This window comes from Geospiza fortis, unplaced genomic scaffold (genome assembly GCF_000277835.1).
Source record: "Geospiza fortis unplaced genomic scaffold, GeoFor_1.0 scaffold150, whole genome shotgun sequence".
NCBI classification, from domain to species: Eukaryota; Metazoa; Chordata; class Aves; order Passeriformes; family Thraupidae; genus Geospiza; species Geospiza fortis.
Genome location: NW_005054639.1, coordinates 269,476 through 288,367, shown reverse-complemented (window position 1 = coordinate 288,367; position 18,892 = coordinate 269,476). Strand labels below are relative to the sequence as shown.

At 51.7% G+C, this 18,892-nt stretch overlaps 1 protein-coding gene across 1 annotated transcript; it reads right to left on the bottom strand.

Annotated features, from left to right (window-relative positions):
• Window positions 1-1,176: 1,176 nt before the first annotated feature.
• On the bottom strand, window positions 1,177-17,709 carry HADHB (hydroxyacyl-CoA dehydrogenase trifunctional multienzyme complex subunit beta). Its single transcript, XM_031064828.1, has 15 exons — window positions 17,469-17,709; window positions 17,078-17,119; window positions 16,184-16,280; window positions 15,141-15,185; window positions 14,143-14,242; window positions 12,886-12,973; window positions 11,261-11,448; window positions 8,601-8,781; window positions 6,503-6,624; window positions 3,850-3,929; window positions 3,723-3,770; window positions 3,329-3,416; window positions 3,173-3,247; window positions 2,371-2,535; window positions 1,177-1,739 (listed from the first exon to the last, which is right to left on the bottom strand). The coding sequence occupies exons 1-15, from the start codon at window positions 17,533-17,535 to the stop codon at window positions 1,704-1,706; spliced, it is 1,422 nt and encodes a 473-aa protein (XP_030920688.1). The 5' UTR covers window positions 17,536-17,709; the 3' UTR covers window positions 1,177-1,703.
• Between the last annotated feature and the right edge of the window lie 1,183 nt (window positions 17,710-18,892).

Genomic DNA, 18,892 nt, shown 5'->3' with positions numbered 1-18,892 from the left:
GCAGCCGCGAGGGCGCCGATGGCAGCGAGGGTCCCGCAGGCGGCGGGGACACGGGAGAGGCACCGGCGGAGCAGGGGAGGAGCGGGATGAGCCTCTGGGATGAGTCACATCCGACGGGCTGCAGCCCTGCCCGGCCGAGCGTGTGCGGACCGGTCCCGCCTGCAGCTCCCCCGGGCGCTGCTCTGCCCCGCGGCCTGCAGGGGGTTAAACCCCCAAATAACACCTGCAGGGTGGGCAGGGCACGGCTGGAGTGCCCATCCCGGGAGGGATTCAACAGCCGCGCGGATGTGGCATTTGTGGGTCAGCGCTGGGGGAGTGGCTGGACTCAATGAGTTTTCCCAGTTTTCTTTTCCACCCTAAACGATTCTGTGATTCTAAAGCAATCCCGGCCTCTCTGTGGCCCTGGCAGTGCCCCTCTCCCCCTGGAGCAGTGCTCTTGAACAAGATTTCCAAGGAAGAATAAACAGGAGAGCCCGGGTGCTGCACCCATCCCTTATCTCAGCCGAACAGGGCCAGGCAGCAGCTGGTGGGTGGCAGAAACTGCTTCTGTCAGAAAAAGGATTCAAAGGTATTTGTGAGGTGCTTTAGGAGAAACTGCTCCGTGGCAGGTCAGAGCAGCCACCCTCAGCATCACCAAGCCACGAGGAAAAAGTGAAGAAAATAATGAGGAAATTAAACAAAAGAACAAAAATCTCATCTTCCCAATGCTTGGGAGAAGGACAGCCCTGCACACTTGAAGTTTGTCAACACCTTAGAGTCCCTTCCAGGGCCTGAAGGGGCTCCAGGAGAGCTGCAGAGGGACTGGGGACAAGGCCTGGAGGGACAGGACACAGGGAATGGCTCCCACTGCCAGAGGGCAGGGCTGGGTGGGATTTTGGGAATTGGGAATTGTGCCCTGGTAGGGTGGGCAGGCCCTGGCACAGGGTGCCCACCCTGGATCCCTGGCAGTGCCCAGGGCCAGGCTGGACACTGAGGCTGGGAGCACCTGGGACAGTGGGAGGTGTCCCTGCCATGGCAGGGGGTGGATTAGGTGACATCTCCAAGCCCCTGCCCACTCACCCCAGCTGTGATTCCTTGATTTCAGAGAGCCAACACCTGGTGTCAGCTCAGCCTCCAGCACAGGAACAGTCCCCAGAGCATTTCAGGTAAAGGGGAGGGAAAGAAAACAGCCAGAACTGGGTTTTGTCCTGATTTATTGCAGTTCCATCAGTGACATTCATTCGTCAGATGCAATTTGCTCATTCCAACAGCACTTGGACAGCGTGGAGCAAAGTGCCCCCTCAGAGCCCAGCTCAGCCCCTGGGACTGACCCTGCTGCCCCACTGAGCTGCTCCTCCCCGCAGCATTACCTCCCCTCTCAGCCCCCCCACCTCCACTGCTTCACGTGCTCCTGATCTCCAAACTTAATTCTCCATCCAGAGCTTTGGAATAACTTTTGTTCCCCCGTGGGAGAAATCCTGAAGGGTTACCAGAGGCATCAGACAGTTACAAGGAGCCTGCAGAGACTCAGAGCTGTGTTAACTGCTCCTCTCCTGGAAGTGGAATAGAGCGTGCTCATTAGATAAAAATTACTGGCTGAGTAGCTAAAAGGGATTGACAAAGGCCACAAATCCCCTCTCCAAGAAGGATTGGGTGTAGGATTTATTAGTGCATTGGAATGGCATCGCCAGGCACAGGGTGGAGGGACAGCACTCCCAGGGCTGTTACTGGGGGTAGAGCTCCACGATCATCGCGTGACCCTGGGAACAGACAGAGACAACACATCACAGAAACGGCTCATTAACAGAGCCAAGACTAATTACTATTGACACAGACTCCTATCGAGAACATGAGCCACAGCAGCTGGACATGAGCCCAGGGGTGCCCAGGTGTGCCAGAGGCCACTGGCCCGTGGGCTGTGCCAGCTCTGGGGTGGCAGCAGGGCCAGGGCAGTGCCCATCCCCTGTGCTGGCACTGCTGGGGCACCTCCAGTGCTGGGGACAGCTCTGGGCCCCTCCTGCCAGGACAGACCTGCAGGGGCTGCAGCGTGTCCAGGGAAGGGAACGGAGCTGGGAAGGGAATGGAGCCCCAGGAGGGGCTGAGGGAGCTGGGAAGGGGCTCAGCCTGGAGCAAAGGAGGCTCAGGGGGGACCTTGTGGCTCTGCACAAGTCCCTGCCAGGAAGGGACAGCCAGGGGGGGTCGGGCTCTGCTCCCAGGGAACAGGGACAGGACTGAGTGGTGCTGGGGGCAGCCAGAGGTGCCTGAGGGAGCTCTGAACACGCAGCACCCAGAGCTGGGGTCACCAGGCAGGATTGCACAGGACCAGCCCTGCTGTTCCTGCCCTCTCCCAAGGTTCCTCCCTCTCCCCAGGCTGGGGCACAGCACCATTACCTGCCCTCCTGCAGCACAGGCAGCCACCAGGCCGTACTGGCCCCCCTCCTTCTTCAGCCTGTGGGCAGCAGTGATGACCAGGCGGCAGCCGGTGGCCCCAAAGGGGTGTCCCAGGGACAGGGAGCCCCCCCAGGTGTTGAACTTGTCCAGGGGAGGGGCTCCAACCTGCAGGGACACAGAGGGACACAGCCCATGTCACCTGGCTGGAAGGGGTGACACCTCATCCCCCCTAATCCCAACACCCAGCCTAAAGCAGCTCAGGATGGCTGATGAGGGGATAAAACCACCCCAAAGGAGGCTCCTGCTCCACCTGCAGCCCCTCAGGGGAGCCCTGCACTGTGCAAGGGCTGAGCCCCTCTCACTGTCCTCAGCTCCCTCCTCCACAGGGATTGTGGCTCTGGATCTCCACCTCCTGCCGACAACGGGAACAGCATCCCAAGGAAATCCCACGTCCCCAGAGAAACTGCATAAACTGGGATTTGCTAAGCCAAGCTCAAGGAGCATCACTGCCCCTCACAGGACAGAGCCAGAGCCTGGCTGTGCAGCACCAGCACTGGCAGGAGGGACCCCAGGAACCCCGAAGTTTCGCTGAATTGGAGAGAAAAGTGGGTCCAGAGGAGATATGGAGCTGCTCCCAGGGCTGGAGCCAGGCTGGGAGAGCTGGGGGTGCTCACCTGGAGAGGAGAAGGATCCAGGGAGAGCTCAGAGCCCCTTGCAGGGCCTGAAGGGGCTCCAGGAGAGCTGCAGAGGGGACAAGGGCCTGGAGAACAGGGCAAGGAGGAAAATGTCCTGACTGCCTTACCTTTGACCTCCTGCCCATGTAGTTCTTTGCAAACCACTCTGAATCCATGGCTTTCAGGTTAGCCAGGATCTGGCCCTGCAAGGGAGGAGAGGGTGACATTGGGAGTAACCCGAGGCAGAGGGCTACAGGGAGCCGTGCCAGCTTTAGAGCACTTACAGCAAAGGCCTCGTGGAACTCAAACACATCGATGTCACTCAGGCTGAGCCCGGCCTTCTCCAGCACTTTGGGAGTGGCATAGGTGGGGCTGAAGGAGGGAAGACACACCAGTCTTGCATCTGTGTTCCCTGTCAGCCCCATCTCCCCTTTTCCCCAGTCACATCCTTCTCTCTGGGCTCATGGCCCAGCCCTGCCCAAGGGAGGCACAGCCCCCAGAACTATTGCTGAGGCACCCCAGCAATCCTGGGGTGTTCCTGCCACTGCTGCTCTCCCACCCCGTGAAGGCCTGGAGAGATTCAACACCTCCTGAGGCACTTCCCAAAACCCCACCATGGCAGGAGAAGGCTGCTGTGGGAGCAGGGGCTGTGGGGGGATGCTCTCCATCTCCACCTACCCCAGGAGCAGCTGGTCCTTGGGATCCTGGGACACGTACACGAAATCCCTGTGCAGGAAAAGGGCTGTCAGTGCCAGGGAGAGGAGAAGGAAGCAGGAGCAGAGGCCACTGGAGCAGCCCCTCCTACCTTAGGTAGGCCTTTGGTTTGTAGCCCATGGCCAGGGCCTTCTCCTCAGACATGATCAGCATCGCCGACGCTCCGTCGGTCTGGAAAGGCAGGGAAAAGGTGAGGGGTGAGGGACCTGCACACAAGGAGCCCCAGAGCCCCCAGAAAGAGAGAACCTGAACACCAGCAGAGCCTCCAGGACACCCCACTAGGGTAGGGACCTGTAAGTCTCTGTCCAAAGTTTCCCTCACCTGCCTCACAATTGTCATGAAAACGACAGAGATTGGGACCACCAAAGAAAAGAAAAAGGACCCTTGTCTGAAATTCTGGTCTTGCTAGAGAAAGTCACTTGCCCTCCCCTGAGGCCTGAGCACAGCCCCTGGCAACGCTAAGCTATTGTTCACAAGTGTGTTTGCTGAATGCTGCACTGGGTCTAGTGAAAGGAAAAAAGGGGCACTCTGCCCTTTTTGCAGCAATAGCCCTGGAAGTTCCCCACCTCTCAGCTTGGCTGGACTCCTCCTGAGCTTTTTGGTGGTCCCCACAGAAGACCCCTCACCTGTTTTACAACTACCGTGACGGATGGACTGAGATGGGAGAAGCCTCTCCATCAAGGACTGAGACATGAAACCCCTATGTGAAAAAGCCCCCCCCTCTTTCCAAGGACTGGGCCTGAAACCCCCAACCCAGGGGAGGTGTGTGGGGGAGGCAAGCTGACCAAAGAGAGATGGATGTTGCAGGTGCAAGCAGTAGACCAAGAAGACAATGGCTCTCACCCACTGCTGAGAACATGGACTGTGTGTACCTTTCTTCAAATACCTTTTTTTCCCCAGAAATTACAATAGACTACTCTGTTCTACTTTTGATTCAATTTCAAGATTCATCCCCTTCCCCCATCAAAAAAGAGTAAAATAGGAGTTTGAATTGACTGGAATCTCTGAGATCTCCCCAGGTGTGACCTGGTGAACTCCATCAGCTGGACATTGAAGGTCTTTGCCATTTCTACATTTGGTAGCTCTATACCTTCCTTTTCTCTTCCTCCCTCTTTTTCCTTATTCTTCCCCTTTTCCCAATTCCTCCCCAACACATTTGCTGTGGTCATTCAATAAAGGTGCATTTGTTTTGATTATCGCTGCAACCCCCTGTGCTGTGTCGGGGTTTTGCACTCTGAGATAATTCACGAACCATCACAAAACCCGTTCCTAAGGACGGATCGTGACAGGACCAAAGGACAAGGCTGCTGGATTGAGTGGCTGGAGGGATGGATGGGCACTGGTGATGCCAGCACACACAGTGCTGAAGCCCCTCCTCACAGCCCACAGGCACAATTCCCCCTGTTTCACCAGGACACAGGAGCCTCAAAGCCCTGCTAGGCCTGCGACAAGCTGGTGACCCCAAACACTCAGCTGTTCTCCCATTTCCATCCCAAAAATGAGAATAATTCTGGGATGATACAAGCCCCAGGCTCACCACACAACAAAAATGTGGGTTATTATTAAACCCACGTATTGTGTGTTTGGCACATCAAATCATGGAATGGTTTGGGTTGGAAAGGACCTTAAATCACATCCACCCCCCTGCCATGGGCAGGGACATCTCCCTTTGCTCCAAGTGCTCAGAGTTTTTACCTTTTATGTATTCTTCATGTATTTGTAGCTTTGTAGACTGTTAGATGCTTTGGTACAACTTCCAGTACTTTTCCAGCAGTGAACAAACTCTTACTGACGCATTCCTAAAATATTGTTTAGTTTTTCCTGTTACTCCTCCAAGACTTTTTTATTTTGCACCATGTAATCACAGACATGATAAAGGTAGGGTAGGAGATGGGGAGAGCTCCCATGGGGCAGAAGCCAGGGGGGAATCACTTAATCAACTGCTCCTCTAATTGGACAATACTGGCTGGATATTCTAATTGCCCCACCTTGTATGAAATGGTACAAATCTAATTCAGGACGTGGATTTTTGCCATATTCTGTATCTGAAAGCTTTCAAGGAAAGGTTTGTTTTTATTCTAATGTTGTCTGGAAGAGTTTGTGTTCTATTTCCAGGCATCACAAGCCCCATCCAGCCTGGCCTTGGGCACTGCCAGGGATCCAGGGTGGGCACCCTGTGCCAGGGCCTGCCCACCCTGCCAGGGCACAATTCCCAATTCCCAAGATCCCATCATCCCTGCCCTCTGGCACTGGGAGCCATTCCCTGTGTCTGTCCCTCCAGAGCTGTGGCTGCTCCTGGATCCCTGGCAGTGCCCACGGTCAGGCTGGATGGGAGTTGGAGCCACATGGGATTGTGGAAGGGGTCCCTGCCCATGGCAGGGGGTGGCACTGGATGAGATTTAAGGTCCCTTCCAACCCAAACCATTCCATGAATCTGTGAAGTTCAGACTAAACCCACTGACTTCAGTTGTACAATCCCTACAAGGGCTTTCCAAGGACTGACCCTCATTGAAGCAGCTACAGAGAAGCAAAAAGGTCAAACATCCCAAAACTTCAGGGGTTTTGTTACCGATTTTAAAATGAAACAATCCAACACCCAAATCCACCGGATTACAACGGGGTTCCAAGTTACACCTGGAAATCTGGAAATTAAAAGGCTCATTCCCAATGACACCAGCTAAGGGAGGCAGAGGGTCAGGTGGGCAGTCCTCCCCTCTGGCTGACAGTGCTGGGACAGGAATTACCAGGAAGGAGGAGTTGGCTGCTGTCACTGTTCCATAGGGCTTGACAAAGGCTGGCTTCAGTTTTCCCATCTGCTCCAGGGAGGACGGGCGGATCCCGTTGTCTTTGGTAACTGTGTCTTTGCCTGGTGAAGGAAAAAAAAGTACATTTCAACTACAAAAATCTGCCATGCATAAGGAATTTCATCATCAGGACTGCAGGGGGAAAAAAAATCAGAAAATTGTGGGGTTCAGCGTGAGGAGGGAAAAAAGGAAAATGTGTTTGTGGCATCAGGATACTTAACATGGAAAAAACAGCACTTAAAAATTGAAGCTATCACACTTTTCCTCAGATGACAGCAAAAACAATGTGCTGCCATCTGTTTACTGGAAGGAAAAATTACTACATGGGAAACCCAGCTGAGAAAAGAATTTAAATTTAGGTTGAAAAGCCTAAATGGAGAACTGGCCTTAAATCAGTTTACATTTGCATGCTGAGTTTGAGGAATAAAGAGCACTGGGAAAACCCAAATATATCCAACTGCTAAATAAGCCTGTTAAGAGAAAGTACTAATTTTATCATAAAGACCACATGGAATCATGGACCTACAAGGAAAATTTCTCCAGGATACCAATCAGAGTTCCCAAATGAACAGGTATTGCAGCCAAGTGTGTCCCCTGGCTCCTGGGGGGTGAGGGGGACACCAGCACAGGTTTGAAGGTTCTCCCCAGATTATTTCACCTCCCAGCAAGGAGTGTGAGGCCTGGTGAACTGGAACCTGCCACATTCCAGCTCTTCCCATCCAGCACCTGAGTTACCAGACTGGGATTTTGTTGGGCTTGTGTTTGTTGTTGATATTCTGGGGTATAAAGGTGGTTTCTCTTGTCTGGAGGAAGAGCAAGGAGATTCCATGTCCAACTGTCCTGATTTTCCTTGCTCCGTCACCTCATTAGCACAGATGTGGGGTTGGCAAGAAAAAAATTAGATATGTAAAGGTAAGACAGAGGGCAGGGTTAGATAGGGATTTTTGAAAGAGTTTTGAATGAGTTAAAGGGGATCTCTGAGCTTTTTAGATTATGTGGTTTATTTGGGAATAAATTTTCTTATCTTCTGCATAGGCAGGAAGGGTGAGTTCTGCTCACATCTTCACTGCATGGCTCAGAAGGTCACAAGACCTTTTAAGGAATTATTGACCAATAAAACACTGCCAACAAGGATATTTATGGTTTTGATCCAATCCTTAAATATTTCATCTTATGGACTCGTGCTACAGTGCAAGCTTTCTTAGCCAATCATGTTATGACACACAAACATACAGTACTGCATTCTAAACTTCTTGTTTACCTTTGTAACTACTTTATTTTTTCTATATCTTGAACTCTAAAACTCTAAACTTTCCTTTACTTAGCTTAACGTGTCTCTGCTTTAAACTATAAATCCACATTCTTGCTTTTAGCACTTAAGTTCCAAAGCCTTTTCTAAGGCTTCAGATCAAATCCTGTGTTTAATTCTAAGCTTGGCTTACAGGCCCAAAGTTCTGAGAATTCCTTGCATTTCAGGTTCCCACAGGGTTAGATGGGATACTGGGGAGGATATGGGGGAAGGATACAGGGGAAGGATACTGGGGAAGGATCTCTTCCCTAGGAGGGTGGGAAGGATATGGGGGAAGGATACTGGGGAAGGATCTCTTCCCTAGGAGGGTGGGGAGGGACTGGGATGGAATTCCCAGAGCAGCTGTGGCATCTCTCTTTCCTCATTCTTTCTCTTTCTTGTGGCTATTGATCATATCTGTGCAGCTCCAGCTCTGCTCTGGGGCTTGCCTGGAGCAGCTGTGGCTGCCCCTGGATCCCTGGGAATGTCCAAGGCCAGGTTGGACATTGGGGCTGGGAGCACCCTGGGACAGTGGAAGCTGTCAGGGCAGGAACTGGGTGATGTTCAATGTCCCTTCCCACCCAAACCATTCCATATTTCTGTGTTCCCACCTTCAGCTGTCCCGTTTACAAACACCTCCCCACGCCAGCAGTTCTCCAGCAGGGACAAACATCCTGACAAAACCCACCCAGCCCCCCAGCCCTGCCTGGAGCTGCCCCCAGCAGTGAGGGCTGGCCCTGGCACTGTCACCTGGCACTTTGAAGGGCACCACATCCTGCAGCAGCCCCTCGTCCTGGGCTTTCTTGGCCAGCGTGTGCGAGCGCAGCGCGTACTCGTCCTGCTCCCGGCGGGAGATGCCGAAGGCGGCGGCCAGGCGGTCGGCAGAGTGCCCCATGGTCTCGCTGGTGGAGAACTCTGCCACAGCTGGGAGCTGCCACCAGGGAGGGAGAGTCAGCACAGGTGGGAAAAAACCCTCCTGGGAGCACGCAGAGCTGAGCCCCATGGTCAGAGGGAGGCCCTTCCCTTCGTTAATTCAGAGCTACACAATTAGCATGCAGCAATCAGACCACGACAGACTCAGAAATGTGTCAGAGAAACCAGCCCTTTGCAAGGTTTTGGAAAAAAAAAACCCAAGTTCTGGGCTGCTGCTTACTGCAGGGTTTACAGAAATGTGGTGAGAGCAGCTGCCTGTACATTTAACAGGGTGTCTTGGGTTGGAAATGGGGGTGTGTGTTCTATTCCTATCTGTGGGGCAGTTATCTTCTGTTCATTGGGCAGTTTTCTTCATCTCTTCCACAACCAATCCTCCCTCCAGGAGACTGTCACCATCACATTTTCTGAAAAATCTCTTTGCCCTGGACTTTGCTGTCACCATCATATTTTCTGAAAAATCTCTTTGCCCTGGACCTTGCTCCTGGGAAGCTGAGAAGCCTCAGAGAAAAATGAAAACAACAATTATCTGATTTGCTTCTCCCGTGCTTTGCTGCTCTGGAATGTGGTTTGGACATTGTTTACCAGCAGGTGTTTGTTTCATTGCTTTCATGTGAATTGTTTTTACTTAATGGCCAATCACAGCCAGCTGTGTCAAGGGTCTGGTGAGAGTCACAAGTTTTTCATTATTATCCTTTAGCCTTCTGTCTGTATCCTTTCTCTATTCTTTAGTATAGTTTAATACAGTATTCTTTAATATAATATAGACCATAAAATAATAAATTAGCCTTCTAAGAACATGGAGTCAGATTCATCATTTCCTCCCCGCAACGGGGGTCTCAGAAAATACCACAGGAGATCTCTGCTGTTCACAGGCCATTAATTATTCATTATTTTCTGTATTGCCATCTGTCAGAGCTGGGGCAGTTCTCTGCTGTCCATGGGGCAGTTTTTTCTTTATCTCTGCCACAGCCAATCCTCCCTCCAGGAGATCTCTGCTGTCCATGGCCACTGAGTGTCCCTGCAGGGCTGATCCAATTCCAGCATCCCATGGGGAGATGCTGCGCCCAGGGGAGGAGCCAAGCATTCCTACCTGGATCCAATCTGAGCCTGGAGCAGCACAGCAGCCTTTGCCCCCTGCATTGCCAGAGGAGCAGCTTTCTGCTGCCCTGCATTGCCAGAGGGAGCCCAGGCCCATCTGCAGCAGCCCTGGAGCTGCAGAGGAAAACTCCCCCCTTGTGCAGGATCCCTGCTCCAGCAGCAGCACAGCTGGCACTGCAGGAGGGCTGAGCCCCCATGGGATGGGGCTGTGCCCCCACCCTGACACACAGTGGGGCAGATCCTATTCTGACTCTGTATGTAGGTTGGTTTTTTTTTGTTATTTGTACTACTACATTTGTTTTTGGGTTTGTTTTTTTTTTTGTTCTCCTAGTAAAGAGCTGTTATTCCTATTCCTATATCTTTGCCTGAGACAACCCTTAAATTCAAAATCATCATAATTTGGAAAGAGAGGGTTTACATTTTCCATTTCAGGGAAGGCTTCTGCCTTCCTTAGCAAACACCTGTCTGTTCAAACCAAGATATAGAGAATCCATGACAAAGGGTGACCAGACCTTTTGGGCTCAGCTCAAACACCACATCCTGAGACCTTAAAACTCCTTGTCAAACACCTCCTCATCCAAAAGCAGAGCTCAGAGGTGATCTTGGTTGAATTTTAGTTCTTCCAGCAGCACACAGGAAATCCCTACATGCATTCAGTCTAAAATTTTTGTACCTTATGTGGATTTGGGATGTCAGCTCTGCCACACTTAACCTGGGCCACGCTGCACTCACTAAAGGGAATGACATGGATGCAGTTTCCATGTGGAGAGCTCAGTGGGGAAAGGAGGGAAGTGCTGCCCCTTTCCATCCTCACCACGTTGTCATTCACCCCCCTTGGCCCCCAGGACAGAGCAGTGGCTCACTCTGCTCCTGACACAGCCCTGTGGATGCTCTTCAGGGGAACTGAACACATCCAGCACCTGGCAGGATTTGGCCAGGAACAGGAATCATAAGGCACATTTAATCAAATTAATCAAATTTATATACTGAGGATATTCCTAATACTAAAGGGGTTACTGCTATTATCTAATAAACATCCTCTGACCCTAGAATTCTTCTGACACTTCAGAATAACCTTTATATTTATGGGAAAAAACCTTCTATTTCTGTCATCTGCAGCACAGTTTGTCCAGGAGTTGCAGAAGGAGACTTAGGACTAAGTTGGGTTTACTGAAGATGAACATGTGGGAAGAAAAAGCAGAGGCCCAAAAGCTGTGAGATGCATTAATCAGTGTTTTAACCCAAAGCAAAGGACAGAGATTGATCATGGTGAACCCCAGGAGCCACCTCACCCATCTCAAATCCTCCCCATCGAGGGCTGTTCACACCCTCTAGACCAGTTCACTAAACATCTAAACACCTGAAAAACCAAAAAATACCTCGGGAGCAAAGTAGTCAGGTCGAATTTTGGAAATGAGGGACAGCTTCTGGCCCAGGGTCTTGGCTCTGTTCAGGGTCAGCATGGTCTTCCTCATCTTCCTGCTGTGGCGGATGGGGACGTCGGACATGAGCTCCACGCCGCCGGCCACCACCACGTCACACTGGCCAGCTGCAATCATCCCCACCCCTGCAGGGACAGAAACACTGCCAGGACAGGAACACTCACCCCCTTGTTGGAGTTGTGGGTGCTGAGAATTTCAGACTTTCTGTGCTGACAGACTGTGACCACCAGGAGAGCACTGCATTTGACCTGAGGCCGTGGAGAAGCTTCCAGAATTGACTGAGAGCACTGGGATTGTGGGTGTGGAGTTGGGTAGAAGTGCGTGATGTCACAGGCTGGAAAACTAAGAGCTTAGGGTTTCAGAATGCAATAATATATATGGGGTAAGATGGAGGTTTTAGGGTGGTTGCAGGTTGTCCTTCTTTACTTCTTCTTTCTTCTCCATGGGTTTGGGTGATGTTTTGTAACTGGACAGAAAAGTCCACATTGCAGACTTTGACGGATTAGTCATTCGGTTAAAAGTGAAAATAATTTAGGTGTCATTTCTTAATTGGATAGTTTAGCCTTAAAAGACCCTGTAACAAGAGATAGTTGGCCATTTTGTGCCTTGCTGATGAAAGACTGCAGAACTCACTGCTGGGAGACTGTAACACAGGTAAGAAATAATAAACACCGGAGTCTGAATGTGAACTATCCTCTGGAGTGCCTTCAATCCTGACCTCAACAGGGAAAAAGGGAAGCTGAAAACAGGCACCCCAACAGAGCCCTGGCCACTCCTGCACTCCTCCTGCAGCTCCTGGCCATGGCTGGGTTACACATGAGCTGCTGTCACTTGGCTGCCACTTGTCCTTGTCACACAGAGCAGGGAGGGAAGGACAGCTCCGTCAGTTTGAGCTGTGTCTCCAATTGTTAGCCCTGGTTAGGCTAAGCCAAAGATAAAAGGAGTAACTTTCTCACCATGGTCAGTCTTTACCTCCCAAATAAACACAGACACTGGGCAGAGATGCTGCTGCAGGCCTACAGCAGACACTCAGGTCATGTTGTATTCTGTTGGCTAAAAAACTTCCACAGAATCACTGAGGCTGGAAAAGAGCTCCCAGACCATCAAATCCAACCTTTGACTGATCTCCACCTTGTCACTAGCCCAGAGCACTGAGTATCATGTCCAGGAATTCCTTGGACACTTCCAGGGATGAGGACTCCACCATTTCCTGGGCAGCTCCTTCCAAGGCCTGACCACCCTTTCCAGGGAAAAATTCCTCCTGATGTCCAAGCTGACCCTCCCCTGGGACAGCTTGAGGCTGTTCCCTCTCATCCTGTCCCTGTTCCCTGGGAGCAGAGCCCGACTTCCCCCTGTCTGCCCCCACCTGTCAGGGAGTTGTGCAGAGCCACAAGGTTCCCCCTGAGTCTCCTTTCCCCCAGGCTAAATCCCATTTTTCCTTCCATTCCAGCATTTCTTCAGATGGTTTTTTACATTCACAAGCAGCGCCAGTTGAATAACGGCTACAAAAGAATTCCCAAGCTCCCTCTCAACCCCACAGCTTGTTCTTGCAGCCCACATACCTGTGGTCATGGCCTGGTTTGAGGAAATGCAGGCCATGGTGACAGTGTGGGCCGGAGTTTTGTCGGAGAATCCCGCTCCCAAGGCAGCCTACAACAACAGGAGGGGCTGTTAAACCTACAGCTGCTGCTCCCAGGCCAGAGCTGGCCCTGCCCAGCACACGTTGCCAGGTGGAGATGAAGACAAAGATGTGGAGTTTTCATCCAGTAATTATGGCAGCAGCTCTTCCCCTCCCCAAACTCTGGAGCAGGAGCTGTGCCTGCACTCAGAACAGCCACAGCCTGTTTTTTAACCCTCCACGTTTTTTAACAAAGAGACAAACTAATCACACCCCACATTCAAAAAAAAACACATCAAAAGAGCCTCCAACTACTCGACATCAATTTTGCTTCACCTTATTGGCAAAGCCAACACGTGAAAGGGTGATTTAGACCACTCAGCACAAGGCTGAGTGGCTTCACAGAGAGCAGCAAACTGCAGAGCAGTGACTCATCTGAGCAGCCCAGAGACCTCCCCTACTTGGGATGCGGCCAACTAGTTGAAAGTTCAGCAGTTGTTCCCAAGTTAAAATTACCCTGCAGCCCCATCTGACTGGCAGGTGACCAAAGGCAGGCCTTGCACTCACGAGGCTGCACAGGGAGCCCAGGTTACACCATGGATTTATCCAGGTGCAGAGGCTGCAGGTTAGCAAAGATCAGGCTGCCTGGCACATGGCTCCTGAGGATCAGCTGCTCTGGGGATAATGCAGGAATTGTGTTTTCTGGCTGCTGGAACAAAGGGCAGCAAAGCTGCTCCACTTCAAATCCTGAGAATGCTGTGTCTGAGCAGGCAGCTCAAATAAATAAATAAATACCACAAGAAAACAAACACAGCACACTCTGTTCCTCCCAGGATACCGGGGAAGTGCTCAATCCAACTGGTGTTTAGGAGCTGAGGGATCAGCAGCCCTCAACAAAACTTTCCCTTGCAGGGAAGAGTCAAGCAGAGGCTCCACAGCATTGAAATATGAAAATCTGATAAAAAAATATGCTAAATGAAATCTGTAGCAGATTTTAACAGTCAGCAGAGAATCACAAAATAATTTTCCTTATAGTCCCAGGAACTCACTTAACAGACAATACTACACAACTACTTCATACTTTCAAATCATATATAAGCAAACAATAATAATGGGAAATAATTCTTTAGCAAGGATCAGAGCTCATTGTCAGAGCAGTTGCAGAAATCAGATTCCCAGGGGAATGCTGCACAGAACCCACCTCTCTGGCAACATTACTGGTTTTCACCTCCTGGATAACTGTGCCATAAACAATGTAATCAACAACATCCCTTGGGACACTGGTCCGGGTCAGCAGGCCCCTAAGGAGAGGATCAAAACAAAAGGAATTTGCATCAGATAAATAAAAACCTCTCCAACATCCTCTTCCTGCCAGCTTGGCTGCAGAACAGGGCAACAGCAGAGCCACAGCTTCAGTCCTCCACTCAGAAGAAATTTCATGTGCATGTAGGTCTGTGGGAAGTGTAGCTGATTATGGGCTGCAATCAATCTTTGTGATAATGTCACTATAAATCATTACAGAACTTCATTAAAAGCAATTACTTCATATCCCTTACACCTCTCCTTCCACAAAATGGCTCACAGAATCATCAAATCCCAGAAGAGTTTGGGTGGGAAGGACCTTAAAGCTCACCCAGTGCCACCCCCAGCCATGGGCAGGGATGTTTTCCACTGTCCCAAGGTGCTCCAAGCCCCATCCAGTGTGGCTTTGGGCACTGCCAGGGATGGGGCAGCCATCTCCAGGCTTCTCCAAGCCTTCTCTCTTCTCCAGATCACTTTGCTCTGCCTCTCAACAGAACAAACCCACTGCTAATGACCCTCTGAACAAGAGGATTACAGAATCAGATCAATATCCTTGTTGTCACTTCATTTCCTCTGTGTTGCCCAGGTTGTTTTTCCCACCAGATGTGAGCACACCTCAGCAGCAGCTCTGATGTCTGTGTCTGGAAAGCGACAGCTGGGAATCAAATTCACTAAAATTTGTCACCAGCAGCATCTCTTTGCACAACACCAACCTACTGAAAACCCCAAAAACACCACAAACCCCACTGCTTAAGCCACCCACTACTGTGGAGGGAGGCCAGGAAAAATAAAGCACCTGAGCTGTTCAGAGCCAAGCCCAGAGCCTTGGCTCTGCAACCCTGAAACCTCAGCAGTTTAACAAGAATTCTGAGCCCTTCCAGTGTTCCATTTACTTACTGCAGTGCTGCTCTGGCTAAGTCATGTGGCATCAGATCAGCATACCTGGAGGGTGAAGAGCAGAGGAAGAAGCTCAGAAGTGTGAGAAATCAGTGCAGAACTCTCAGTACAGAAATCAGGACAGAACTTTCCTGTGAGCAGCAAGAACTGGGGATGGACCAGAAATGATCCACTGAGCAGATATTTCAAGGAATCACAGATTGCTTTGTGTTGGAAGAGTCACTAAGTCTCACTCAGTTCCACCCCTGCCATGGCAGGGACACCTCCCACTGTCCCAGGTACTCCCAGCCCCAATGTCCAGCCTGGCCTTGGGCACTGCCAGGGATCCAGGGGCAGCCCCAGCTGTGCCAGGGCCTGCCCACCCTGCCAGGGAACAATTCCTCATTCCCAGGATCCCATCCAGCCCTGCCCTCTGGCACTGGAAGCCATTCCCTGGCTCCTGTCCCTCCAGGCCTTGTCCCCAGTCCCTGTGCAGCTCTCCTGGAGCCCCTTCAGGCCCTGCCAGGGGCTCTGAGCTCTGCTTGGATCCTTCTCCTCTCCAGGTGAGCCCCCCCAGCTCTCCCAGCCTGGCTCCATGGCAGAGGGGCTGCAATCACTGCCCTAAACCCACAGAAAAGCAGCAGGGAGCAGATAAAGAAATCCCTTCTCCATCCTCAAAGTCAGGTGTGGTTCTAGTTCAGCTGTGATTTGGTGGCACAAGAATCCAGGAAGAAGAGCCTACAGCAGATTCTTGGCCCCTGTCCTGCCAGTTTTGTCAAACTTGTTGCTTCATCTGCTATAAATTCTCCAACTGCTTCCTCTAGACATGCTCCATAAATCCTTATTCTTCCCAGGATTCAAACACAGGGACAATCTTCTTCAAACCACATTCCTGCGCTAAATAAGCTGCAATAACTGCAGCAGCCCAACTCAGGGCACCTCCTGAGCCTTCAGGCCCAAGAATAACTACATTAAAATGAACAAGTGAGATTCTTCACAGAAAGAGTTGAGTTTTAAGCAAGTCAGGGGGTGTTTTCTGGGTTTCACTCCTCTCTGATACTCACGTGGTGCCAGACTGCAGAAAGGGAATGCGGACACCCTCCACCACCACCACATTCTTCACCCCAGTTTTGGCCAAGCTCTTCTTAGTCTTTGGCTGGGCTGTGAAGAGAGAAGTGATGGTGACAAGAATATCAGCAATTTTCATATATATCCTGCAAAGACTTCAGCAAAACAAAGAAAAATGGCCTTTTTTGGTGTGTAAATGAAAGGCAGGGAAGGCAGAACACCTGAGTTGGAATCTTGGAATGGTTTGGGTAGGAAGGGACCTCAAAACTCATCCAGTGCCACACCTTCTGCTATCCCAGTGTGCTCCAAGCTCCATCCAACCTGGACTGGAACACTTCCAGGGATGGGGCCTGTGCCTCATCACCCTCACAGCCAAGAATTTCTTCCTAATGGGAAAAAATTTCTTCGTAATGGGAAGAAATTCTCTCTCCAGTAGGAGAGGTTTAAGACAAGGGATGTAATGACCCAGCATTATTCCATAGGCCAGTGCCAGGACAAAACTCCAGCACTGTCTGGAGATCCCTTCAGGCTCTTCCCAAAGCTCAGGGGATGATGGGGAGCTGCTGTCCAGGCCTGCTCCCAAAATCCCAAAGCCTGAGTCACCTGAGCAACCCCCACAGTGAACCCAGAGCATGGATCACACCAACCACTCCCCGTGGACTGTCACTAAAAACTGGGAATGGCTGCTGGGAGCCAGGGGCACACTGGGAACAGCACTCAGAGGATGAGAGGACTCTGCTGCAAGCACTGGTTTGCCTGAAGTTTTCCTTGCTTGCAGCTTTTCAGGAACACCTGAACCACTCTGCATTCTGCACCATTTCTAAGATTTAAGCTTCGAAAACAGCCCTGTGTAGCACAGGCCCACTGAGATTCTGGTGTTTTCCCCTTACCTGAAGATTGGAACTGCGAGGAGCAGCTGAGTGATCGAGTAACTGGAAAATAAGAAAGGTGAAAAAAAAAAAGCCAGAAAAATGTTAGAAACAGTTCTAGTCTCTGCAAGAAGGGTTAGAAAAGCAAATAATGTCACTGTAAGACACCTGACCACCTGTGTTGGGTGATTTACTCTGTCCAGAAACCTGACACATTTTCTGTTAACTCAAGACTCCTCCCCGTAGGATGCAGGAAGGGACAAACAAGGCAACAATGTAATTGGGATTAAAAAATAAACACTGTCAGCCTTTCAAAGGTGAGAATGGGACAGATTCAGATGCCAGCATCCATTCCCAACCCAACACTTCAAGCAGAGGTTTATGCCCACCAATGAAAGCCAAAGATACTCACAGGCCCCAGCAGCCCAGGCTGAGGACACGGGGAGGTTCCGCAGGGCAGAGCTCAGCATGGAACTCATTTTGGGATCTAGGGAAAGGCTGGGCTCAGTCCAAGCTGCTCTGTCCAGAACAATCCCAAGGGAAGAGTCCTGCCTGCCTCACACAGAGCCAGCAAGGTGAGGGGCACACACTGCAAGGGCAGCAGCAGCAGCACAGGGAATCACCTCCCAGCACGCTCGGAGCCTGGCTTGTGCCTGTGAATAAACACCGCCCAGTGAGTGCTCAATCCCCTCCCAGGAGCTGCTGCTCCTCCACTTCCCACTGGAAAATTGTCCCAGTGCCCAGGCAGCCCTGCTGCCAGCAGCACCTCCTGACACCAGCAGTGTCCTTGGCACCTCTGCCCCTCATCAGCCCCTGGGGCCAGCCTGTGGAGCTCCTGCTGTGCATCCCCGTGGCAAACAGAGCAAATTCAGGTCCTCCACCCCCAAAAACCCCTCTGCAGCTTTACCAAACTGGGTTTCCTGACAAACAAACCCTCATCTGCAGGTTTTATTGCCCAGGGACGGCCCTCACAGCTCCAGGACTTCGCTCAATCTGTGCCAACATTCATCTCTCTCTGTCACACTTTGGAGTTCAAATCTTGGCACTTTCTCTCCCAAGCACAAAGTTTTCCCATGGAGGGGCACAGGAACACCCACAGTCCCAAACCCAGCCCTCTGCAGCTCCCCAAAACTCAGCACAAGCTGCCAGTCACCCCCTTTGACACCTCCCAGCTGCAGCTCCACACCTGGAACGTGCCCCTTCCCTGCCCCAGGCTCCTCCTGCCAACAAAGATCCCCAAACCAAACCTTTCCAGGGCATCCTGCTCCTTCTCCACCTGTGCCAACCTCTCTCCCCACACCTAATTGAGGTTTTTCCCTAAATTTTCCCTGCCTAGCTGACAGAAGCTTCTCCCAGGTGTAACCTCCTCCTCCCTCCCACACTGCACCCCCATTCCTGCACCCCCCAAACGCCCCCAACCGCCTCATTTTCGGGGCTCCCCTGGCACCTCAAGGGCTCAGCCCTGTCTGCACAAACCACCAGGGCAAAGCTCCTCGCAGAGCCAGGATTTGCCTGGATTCCACAGCTGAGCTGGGCTCCGTGACCCTCAGGGATCCCTTCCAACTCAGGATAATCCCCAATTCCATGAACAGCCCCTGCTCCCTTCCCATCCCCACACACCCTGACACTTTCACTGTGCAGCACCACCACCCTGGGACTCCCAGCGCCCACCCCAAACACACCCGTGCTGCTCTCAGCCACCTCCAAACCCCCCTCGTCCATTCAGGGCCGACTCCCGACCCCTCCCGTCCGCCCAGGACCAGCCCCTCGGGCCCTTCATCCACCCGGGACTGACCGCCGGGCCCTCCACCCCCTTCCCCATCCTCCCGCTCATCC